At 44.2% G+C, this 11,605-nt stretch overlaps 1 protein-coding gene across 1 annotated transcript; it reads left to right on the top strand.

Moving 5' to 3' along the window:
- Positions 1-6,041: 6,041 nt before the first annotated feature.
- LOC122132601 (integrin beta-1-like) lies at positions 6,042-11,484 on the top strand (the record flags this gene model as incomplete). The annotated part of the gene is made up of 7 exons (XM_042707270.1): positions 6,042-6,264; positions 6,365-6,535; positions 6,740-6,927; positions 7,117-7,275; positions 10,463-10,558; positions 10,754-10,843; positions 11,344-11,484. Coding segments are annotated over 7 exons (1,068 nt in total), but the record flags the coding sequence as incomplete, so codon positions are not given.
- Between the last annotated feature and the right edge of the window lie 121 nt (positions 11,485-11,605).

Genomic DNA, 11,605 nt, shown 5'->3' with positions numbered 1-11,605 from the left:
CTGTCTCTCCGTCTGTCTGTCTGTGTCTGTCTGCCTGCCTGTCTGTCTGTCTGTCTGTCTGTCTGTCTGTCAATCAGGCCTCTATTTCTCTCTCTCTCTCTGTCTGTCTGTCTGTCTGTCTGTCTGTGTCTGTGTCTGTGTGTCAGTCAGGCCTCTATTTCTGTCTGTCTCTCTGTCTGTATGCGTGTCGTCTTTCTCTTTGTGGTGTGCCGAGGAGGGATCAGTCTGTGGCTGAACGTGCTCCCCATCTGCGTTAACTCGTCATAGAGGGGATGGGAGGGGTTCCTCAGGATAGCATCCAGCTTCCTCCTCGTCCTCTCCTCCGCAACTGCCTCCAGGTTGTCCAGATTTATTCCCACCACGGAGCCAGCCTTCCTCACCGGCTTGTTTATCTTGTTTGCGTAATGACAAAACAATAAATAAATAATAAATAAACACTTTGGTCAAGAGTTTGAAGGTGAAAAACATAGTGAAAAAAAAGGAGGGACGAAACGAAGGGGTAAAATTGCCATGACAACTTCCTTATTAATGTTGCCATGACAACTTCCTTATTAATGTTGCCATGACAACTTCCATAAGTGATCACTAGGGAGAAACACGTAGTCTGCTTTGCTCCTGGCTTTGAACACTCCCAATCAGGGCGCATTATATACAGTAAAATACCTTACTCTTTTACCTTACTGGATACCTTACCTTACAGGTTTTTGGATGATAAACCCTATTTTAAGGTCTTTCTACAATAAACTATAAACATTAAGACCAAAAAGTTAGACATCAGCCCACTGTTTATCTGTCTGGGCTCTTCTCTGCAGATTCCCTCGCTTTCTGACGCGTTTGACGAAGTAGTAAATACCTTACTCTTTTACCTTTTACTGGAAAGAAAAGAACGAATGAAGATTTAGCCATCGCGAGACACAATGAAATCCTTGCTCCTCTAGTGGAGTGTTGAGAAAGTGGCTTGCTCCTGATGTGGAGTGTTGAGAAAGTGGCTTGCTCCTGATGTGGAGTGTGGAGTGTTGAGAAAGTGGCTTGCTCCTGATGTGGAGTGTGGAGTGTTGAGAAAGTGGCTTGCTCCTGATGTGGAGTGTGGAGTGTTGAGAAAGTGGCTTGCTCCTGATGTGGAGTGTGGAGTGTTGAGAAAGTGGCTTGCTCCTGATGTGGAGTGTGGAGTGTTGAGAAAGTGGCTTGCTCCCCTTGTGGAGTGTTGAGAAAGTGGCTGGGCCTCCGCCTTCTTAAACTTAAGAAGTTTAAGAAATATATACAAGGCGGAATGGCTATATACAGTAGCTGTGAATCGTAGAAGGATTGCAGAAGACCGTACAAATAAACAAAAACATAAAAAGCACAAGAGAGCGCAACACCGTGTCGACCATCCGCGGCGCCATCTTGGTATCTGGGGTGAAGTGTGCTGTGGTCTGGGGCGACAGTGGTACAGGAGGTAGAGAAGTCGTTTAGTAATCAGAAGGTTGTTAGTTCAATTCCCTGTCGAAGCGTCCTTGAGCAAGAATACTGAACCCCTAATTGCTCCTGATGTGCAGTGTGCCATCAGTGTAAATGTAAAAATGTGTTGTAAGTCGCTTTGGATAAAAGCGTCTGCTAAATGTAAATGTAGTCTGGAGCAAAGCGAACATCCTCCACCATCTTGCTCCTAAATTCTGCCCTGCCACCAAGGCTTGCGTTTCAGCTGAAAGTTGAGCCACCACATCATCCACGAATTTAGGGATAGCTTCTGCAACTGCTAGCTTAACTAGCTCGGCTAGCTCTTCACTGTCGACTGAACGAGAAGTTGTCTGCTTAGCAGCCGTCTTCCTCAATGTTGTCGCCATCACTGTGTGTTGAAAACGTTTAGAAAAACAATACAATCGACCAAAAGTTGAAATATGCGGTTAAAATGTTAAAATATAGGGGGAACCGCTGTGTTGGGAAAACTACCGCATAACTCGCGATGGTCACGTGACTCCCTGTCTCTTCCTCAGCTTGATGTTGGTCTGTTAGAAGCATGTTGTCACAGTTCAGCTCAGAGTGTAGAGTAGTCTAGCCTACTATCCTGTGTGTGTGTGTGTGTGTGTGTGTGTGTGTGTGTGTGTGTGTGTGTGTGTGTGTGGCTAATTGTGTCTCGTTAGAGTGGCATGCAGGAGAATCTGCACTCATTTGAGAGACGAGAGTTCAGATCTCGATCTAATATCACTGTATCCGCCATTTGAGATGCTGACACAGGATGTCCTTTTGCATGACTGCAGCCCAAATCTTTCATCTGTGTGTCGGTCTGTCTGTGCTGTGTGTCTGTGAGTCTGTGTGTCTGTCTGTGCTGTGTGTCTGTCGGTCTGGATGTCCTTTTGCATGACATGTCGGTCTGTCTATAAATGTCTCTCTCTCTGTGTCTCTCGAAGCCAACGCTAAGTCCTGTCTGTCTGTCTGTCTCTCTCTCTCTCTCTGTCTCTCTGCAGAGGAGAATGAGTGCATCAAAGCCAATGCTAAGCCCTGTCTGTCTCTCTCTCTGTCTCTCTGCAGAGGAGAATGAGTGCATCAAAGCCAATGCTAAGTCCTGTGGAGCGTGTATCGTGGTGGGAGAGAAGTGCGGCTGGTGTATGAACCCTGTAAGTCCTGCCAGACACACACACACACACACACAGAGACACACACACACAGACGTTATTGTCTGGTCCAGATCTGGCTCAACAGACTTTCACATCCTGTGTCCTCTGCTGGCTTATCTACCACACACACACACACACACACACACACACCACACACACACACACACGCATACACACACACACACACACCCCCCCCCCCCCCCCCACACACACACACACACGCATACACACACAACACACACACACACTCCCTCTAAGCCAGGGGTGCCACATACTGCCCACTTTGATCTCAAGTGACCAGTAAAATCATAGCACAATAACATATACATAACGACAACATTTCTCTATGTTTAAATCATTGGTAAAGGTTTTTGGATGATAAACCCTATTTTAAGGTCTTTCTACAATAAACTATGAACATAAAGACCAAAAAGTTAGACATCAGCCCACTGTTTATCTGCCTGGGCTCTCCTCTGCAGATCCCCTCGCTTTGTGACGCGTTTGACGTCAAACTTGTCACAAAGCGAGCGGCGGGCGCTGTTGCCAGACATCGCATTTACGCTGTTTTTGAAGCAATTACTGGATCAATTACAAAAGATTACAAAACCTCCATATTCTTAAGAGACATTCTGATTCAAAACCCTTGAAATGTATTTAGAAAAACAAGTGCAATTCCACCAATACTGCACTTCAGTTTATCATTTACAACTTCAGATCACAGTTGATCGGGGGGCCGAGCTAGACCCCCTGGTGGGCCGTATCCGGCCCGCGGGCCGTATGTTTGACACCCCAGAGTCTGAGTAATCACCCTGTATAGTATACTCAACTAAATAAAACTCCAGTTGGGGTCCAGACCAGAGCAGAGCAGTCCAGACTGAGAGCAGAAGCATGTACCACACACACACACACACACACGTTATTGTCTGGTCCAGACCAGAGCAGTCCAGACTGAGAGCAGAGGCATGTAGGTCTGGATGGAGAGAGTGAGCGCCACAATGAGGAGCTCAAACTAATGTCATCCACAAAGCTGCTGTTTGCTTAGCAAGAAGCAGAAGCTAATGTTGGCTTAACAAAGTGCTAAGTAATCGGCTTTCGTGGCGGTCCGCTGGTGAGTTACAGACAAAAGACCCACTATTTTGCCATTTGCTTCAAAAAATGTGTTTATTTCAATGTGTACTCCATAAACTACTTCTGTTTAGCGGCTAATATTTTAAATAGACTACGCACACACACACACACACACACACAAAGATATGATTTAGAAATTACAGGAATTGCTGACATTTTATGTTATTTTCTTGATATCCAGTTAAACTAAAAGTGACTAATATATAGGGTTGGGTACCGAGAACCGGTTCCAATATGGCACCGGTTCCAATACAACCGGTACCTACCCGGACCGAAATGCAACGCAGATTTCGGTGCTTCCTTTTGGTGCCTGAGCCGATTGAAATAAATAACAACAACAAATCATGCAGCTAAATGAACAAAACTTACGTAAAATGTTGTCTTATAAACAGGAATTATTTCAGGCTGCAACATGAAACACGGACGCTGGTTCCAAAACAGTACAAAACTAGCGATAGCTAACGAGCAGTAACGTTAGTGGCGTAGATCTGTCTGAGTACGATCTGTATGAATACTTTTTTGGGTTGCTAGGCAGATTTCGGGGGGCACATATAAAACTTCCCCATCTCCCAATGTAAACTTTGGCCTGTGTCACTCACGCTCATTTGTGATTACATAGCAACAGTCTTATGACAGCGAAGAGCAGGCAGCATTTCACAGAGCAAGCACAAACAGAGCTAGCCATCAATTTAACAGAGAAAATGCCGAAAGGGAAACGGTCAAAAGTGTGGCTGTATTTCACACAAAAAGATTCAAAACATCGCTACGTGCAGCAAATGCAACAAAAAGATTGCGTGTAAAGGGGGGAGAGAAGGCAAGAGTCAAAGGCAGATCAGCAACCGCAGACTGAAGACTAAACGGAGATGCCAGCAACCCTAAACCAAGTCTCTTAAAGGGGCAGTAAAAATTCACGTACCCAGTGGGTTCAAATAACAAGATAAAGTATAAACAAGATAGAAAAGATAGGTATAAACAAATCTGAAAATGGTGAAATTTCATGAAATAAATGCAAACTAAATAATATATTTTTGACTCCAAAGGCAAATATGCTCATATTTCTGCGTTGTTAAGCACCGGTATGGGAAAAAACCCAAACGATACCCATCCCTACTAATATATGCCTCCTATCTGGGCAGTTACAACGAGCAGAAGCTAATGTGAAAGCTACAGAGAGCAGAAGCTAATATGAAAGCTACAGAGAGCAGAATCTAATGTCAAAGCTACAGAGAGCAGAAGCTAATGTGAAAGCTACAGAGAGCAGAAGCTAATGTCAAAGCTACAGAGAGCAGAAGCTAATGTGAAAGCTACAGAGAGCAGAAGCTAATGTTAAAGCTACAGAGAGCAGAAGCTAATGTGAAAGCTACAGAGAGCAGAAGCTAATGTCAAAGCTACAGAGAGCAGAAGCTAATGTCAAAGCTACAGAGAGCAGAAGCTAATGTGAAGGCTACAGAGAGCAGAGGCTAATGTGAAAGCTACAGAGAGCAGAAGCTAATGTGAAGGCTACAGAGAGCAGAAGCTAATGTCATCTTTACAGAGAGCAGAAGCTAATGTCATTTTTACAAAGAGCAGAAGCTAATGTGAAAGCTACAGAGAGCAGAAGCTAATGTGAAGGCTACAGAGAGCAGAAGCTAATGTGAAAGCTACAGAGAGCAGAAGCTAATGTAATCTTTACAAAGAGCAGAAGCTAATGTGAAAGCTACAGAGAGCAGAAGCTAATGTCATATTTACAGAGAGCAGAAGCTAATGTCATCTTTACAAAGAGCAGAAGCTAATGTGAAAGCTACAGAGAGCAGAAGCTAATGTCATCTTTACAGAGAGCAGAAGCTAATGTCATCTTTACAAAATGCAGAAGCTAATGTGAAAGCTACAGAGAGCAGAAGCTAATGTCAAAGCTACAGAGAGTAGAAGCTAATGTAATCTTTACAAAGACCAGAAGCTAATGTCATCTTTACAAAGAGCAGAAGCTAACGTCATCTTTACAAAGAGCAGAAGCTAATGTGAAAGCTACAGAGAGCAGAAGCTAATGTCAAAGCTACAGAGAGCAGAAGCTAATGTCAAAGCTACAGAGAGCAGAAGCTAATGTGAAGGCTACAGAGAGCAGAAGCTAATGTTGGCACTATGGCTGGGGCGTAAGGACGAAGCCGTTGGTCTTGTGTACGTCAAACAGAAAATACCAGAGAATCTGTTCTGTGCTCTACACACACACACACACACACACACACACACAGACATGCATACTCATTGTCACTCACACTCCTCTCCTTTCTCTACCCTCTGCTTGTCTGCATTCTCCCTGCCAACTCTACTCTGTTGTAGAAGTTCCTGAAGCAGGGTGAGTCGACATCTGCGCGCTGTGACGAGGTGGACTCCCTGATCAAGAGGGACTGTGCCAAGGTCAGCATTGAGAACCCCCGCGGTTCCCTGAAGGTCACGGAGAACAAGAACCTCACCTACCGCAACAAGGACTCCCACGAGAAACTCACGCCTGATGAGATCACCCGGATCCAGCCTCAGAAGCTCAACCTCAACCTGCGATCAGGTAACCACACCCCTTTACATCTCACACACACACACACACACACACACACACACACACACAGATATGTAACCATGGATTCTGGGTCTGGTCCTGTTTTCAGGAGAGGTTCAAAAGTTCACCCTGAAGTACAAGCACGCTGCGGACTACCCTATTGACCTGTACTACCTGATGGACCTCAGCTGGTCCATGAAGGACGATCTGGAGAACGTCAAGAACCTGGGAACGGACCTGATTCGCGAGATGCAGTCCATCACCTCCGACTTCAGGATTGGTAAGACGCACGCATACACACACACACACACACCTCATGCAAACATACACACACACACACACACACACACACACACACACACGCGCAAACATACACACGCAAACATACACACACAAACATACACACACAACCATACACACACACACATCCACTCTCTACACACTGACCCTTACACTGTGAGTTTACACACGTGTGTGTTGTTAGGCTTTGGTTCGGTGAACCCGTGCATTACGGACCAGAACTGCACCAGCCACTTCACCTACAAGAACGTGCTAAGGCTCACGAACCGGGGCGAACACTTCAACCACCTGGTCAGCCAGCAGCAGATCTCTGGAAACCTGGACTCGACCGAGGGAGGCTTTGATGCCATCATGCAGGTGGCCGTGTGTGGGGTAAGTTAAGCGCACATGCTGTGCACACACACACACACGCAGACACTCACTCAAGCATGCACACACACCCCAGGACTCATGCACGTGATTTTCTCTCTCTCTCTCTCTCTCTCTCTCTCCCTCCCCCCCAGGAGCAGATAGGCTGGAGAAATGTGACTTTGATGTGTGTGTGTGTGTGTGTGTGTGTAGGATCAGATAGGCTGGAGGAATGTGATTCGGCTGCTGGTCTTCTCCACTGACGCTGGTTTCCACTTCGCTGGCGACGGGAAGCTGGGGGGCATCGTCCCGCCCAACGACGGCAAGTGCCACCTGGAGAACAACATGTACACCTCGAGCCGCCACTACTACGTGAGTGTGTGTGTGTGTGAGAGTGTGTGTTTTATCCTGGAGAACAACATGTACACCATGAGTCACTTCTACGTGTGTGTGTGTGTTAGAGGATGGATACCGCGGGTATATTTAGAAATTATAATCGGGCTCGGGTCGGGCTCGGACACATCAGCGCAATAATGCATTGAACATTCCATATTTTAAATATCTTAATAAGTAGTGAAGTCATCGTGTCTGCTTCACATTATGCAGAAGTTCATTTTTGAGAATAAAATAAATCATTTAGGATAACAGCCTTCTTCCCGTGGCGGGAATTTGTTTATGTCACAATTACAGGTGGCAAAATGGCATCATGGAGGAAGTCATCTGGAGAGTTTAAAACGATACTAAACGAAGGGAAATCTACTGAATGGAGATATTTCTGCTTAGTAGTCGATGTGGATTCTAATTAGGCTGTTGGATATGTCCAATGTAAGAAGTGTGAAGTTTTAATGAAATATGATTGATGCAAGTCTCTTTCTCCACAACAACATGGATTAAACCTCGATGGTTGGACTATGTAGATAGTTTGATAACGAACGTTGGCATGCACTTAAAGTTTTCAAGAAAAAAAAAGATCTTCGATGGTAAGACTTGTTTGTTGTGCCTCCTTTGGTGTAGCATATAACGTGAGTTTTATTTAGGCATAGCGTGTGTGCAGGGCCGGATTAAGACAGTTTGAGGCCTGGGGCTAATTACCAGGATGAGGCCCCTATATCGCCCCGACGCACATCATGACTAGGGATGGGTATCGTTTGGGTTTTTTCCGATACCGGTGCTAAACCGATACTTTTAAAACGATACCTGTGCCTGAACCGATACTTTTTTTTTTAAGCACAAAGCGACGATTGACAACATTAAAGAAAGGCTTTTTTTTATTGCCAAGACCATTTTTTTTCTTCAAATTGAACAATATATTAACTGTTTAAAGTATATTATAAATATAAATACATACAAAACACTTGGCTTCCAACTACAGCTTCAAACTTTTTAACTTCAAACTATGAACATTATATTAACTGTAAACAACAGTTTATACTTATAGTATACTTAAATAAATATAAATAAGTACAAAAAACAGCTTCAAACTCCTTTTGCAAAAATATGAGCATATTTGCCTTTGGAGTCAAAAATGTACTATTTTGTTTGCATTTATTTCATGAAATTTCACCATTTTATGATTTGTTTATACCTATCTTTTCTATCTTGTTTATAGTTAATCTGGTTACTTGAACACACTGAGTACGAGAAAATGTGTACTGCTCCTTTAAGAGACTACCGTTGGTAGTTTAGCTGTCATCTCCGTTTATTTTCAGTCTTCGGTTGCTGATCTGCCATTGACTCTTGTCTTCTCTCCCCTCCTTTCACGCAATTATTTTGTTGAATTTGCTGCACGTCGCAATGTTTGAATCTTTTTGTGCGAAAAACAGCCACACTTTTGACCGTTTACCTTTCGGTATTTTCTCTGTTAAAAGGTTGATGGCTAGCTCTGTTTGTGCTTGCCTGCTCTTCACTGTCATAAGACAGTTGCTATGAAAACACCAATGAGCGTGAGCGACACAGGACAAAGTTTACGTTGGGAGCTGGGGCAGTTTTACATGTGCCCCACGGAATCTGCCTAGCGACCGTGTTTAATTGGCTCAGGCACCGAAATCTGCGTTGCATTTCGGTCCGGGTAGGTTGTATTGGAACCCAACCCTATTCATGACACGCACACAAACCCACGCCAGGTGCACTGACACAGCTGTGCTTTAGCGTCCACAGAACAACTCTATAAATATGATCAGTTTAAAGCCAAGGACAAAATGTATGTGTGTAGTAGGCTACACTGTAGACAATAATAAACCAATAATGTAAATGTATACATATTTCCATTTAAGCAAAAACAAGGCTAAATAGCCAGGGAATGACCATTATAGGTTACTCAAAAACCCAAACACAAGAAGGCAGGCAGTCAGATATACAGTTCAACATCTCCAGGGTGGAAAGCATTTGAATTAGCGTACATACAAACAAGCTATTTAAAAAACAATTTTACAATAATGGAGCCATGTTGAGTGTTGGCAGCCGCGGCCTAACATAGAACAAACATGTGACTCACCATCATCACATCAGTGATATTAAAAGGCCCGTTTTCTGCTCTTTCTCAATGCAAACTCATCAATGAGCTCTTCAAAGTCCAGTTGGCGCAGTATGGCATGCTCTATTGACATTAAAGTCAAATTGTTCAGTCTGTCCTCGCACATTGATGTCCTCAGTCTATGCCTAATAATTCCTAATTTGGAGAATGACCTCTCCCCACTGGCATTACTAACGGGCAATGTAAGGTAAATCCTCAGCGCTATGTCCACATTTGGGTAAACACTTTGGAGATGCCTCTCCCGTATTAATGAAAGTAGGTTTCTCGGTGTTGTTGGGTCAGTTAGAGCAACTCGGGAGAAATTCACAAACTGCGCTAGTTCGTCGGGAAAGTCATCCGCTGGATCTGCGTTGTATTTGGTCTGCAATCTGACACTTTGTTCACGTATTTCACTGAGGGAGAGTTTTTCAAGTCGAGTAAGAAATCCAAAGTATTTGCAGGTTTCTTTATAGACTGCATGTGCTTTCTTTGACCGGACATTTTCGCGCATTATTTTTGTTTTCACTCTGAATTTTTCTAACGTTATGCGCGGTCCCTCACTCGACATCGGGCAACCTGAGGCCCCCTAGTGGCGAGGCCCAGGGCTGCAGCCCCTAAAGCCCATTGTCTTAATCCGGCCCTGCGTGTGTAATGTGTGGGCTATTTCATTCCGTTTGGTAACCTTTCCTGCTCTGTCTGTCTCTGACCGTAGTTGGAGATTTTAGGGGAGACTTAGTTCAATGCTCCAGGATCTTTCTAGGGATTTTTTCTTCACACACTGGTTAACACTGTTACAGCACATACGTTTTTGGCTCCTGTCGCTACATCCAAATTATTCATAAGCATCACCGTTCTCTCTCTCTCTAGCTCTACATTTTTGCAATGTGAATCATTTAATTTCAATATGCTTATTGGCCTTCTTGTGCTTGTGCGTTTAACAGCGCTTGTTTGTGTGAACGAGCATTTATCTATTGATGCCCGAGTTTAATAAAGCCAGGCTATTCATAAATATCATGTGTCGGACCTGTGCTTCTGTCCCTGTTGCAGGACTACCCCTCCATAGCCCACCTGGTACAGAAGCTGAATGAGAACAACATCCAGACCATCTTTGCAGTGACCAATGAGTTCGAGGCTGTCTACAAGGTAGAAAGACGTGTGTGTGTGTGTAATATATATATTATGTGTTTGTGTATATTTATATATATATATTTGTGTATATATATTATTCTATGCTTGTATGCTGACGGTTTGTGTGTGTGTGTGTGTGTGTGTTTCTATGCTTGTATGCTGACGGTTTGTGTGTGTGTGTGTGTGTGTGTGTGTGTGTGTGTCTAACAGGAGTTGCAGAACCTCATCCCCAAGTCTGCAGTGGGAACACTCTCCTCCAACTCCAGCAATGTCATCAAACTCATCATTGATGCCATCAATGTAAGTATATTCTCACACACACGTGCACAAATATATACACACACACACGCTCAAATATATATACACACACACGCGCGCGCGCACAAATATACACACACACACGCTCAAATATATACACACACACACACACCATAAATATATATATACACACATGCCCAAATATATACACACACGCTCAAATATATACACACATGCTCAAATATACACACACACGCTCAAATATACAGTATACACACACACACACACACACACAAATATACACACACACGCGCGCACAAATATACACACACACGCGCGAACAAATATATATACACACACACACACACACACACACACACACACACACACACACACACACACACATCCATCCATCAATGTCATCCATATCTAACTCTATCCCCCATGTGGATCTCCCTTTCTCTCTCACTCTCTCTCTCTCTCTCCCTCTCCCTTTCTCTCCCTCTCTCTCTCCCTCTCTCTCTCTCTGTGTCCACCCCCAGACCCTGTCGTTTGAGGTGATCCTTGAGAACAGTAAGCTTCCTGAAGGCGTGTCCATCTCCTACATCTCCCACTGCAAGAACGGCGTGAGCAAGACCGGGGAGGAGGGCCGCAGGTGCTCCAACATCTCCATTGGAGATGAGGTGAGACACATACGCACACACACACACACTTTATACATACATATACACACACACACTCCATTGGAGATGAGGTGAGACGCACGCACACCTTTATACACACACACACACTTTATACATATAC

The sequence above is a fragment of the Clupea harengus genome, unplaced genomic scaffold, assembly GCF_900700415.2.
Source record: "Clupea harengus unplaced genomic scaffold, Ch_v2.0.2, whole genome shotgun sequence".
In the NCBI taxonomy this organism is placed as follows: domain Eukaryota; kingdom Metazoa; phylum Chordata; class Actinopteri; order Clupeiformes; family Clupeidae; genus Clupea; species Clupea harengus.
Note: the sequence above shows the minus strand (reverse complement) of the source record. Positions and strands in the feature narration are given on the sequence as shown.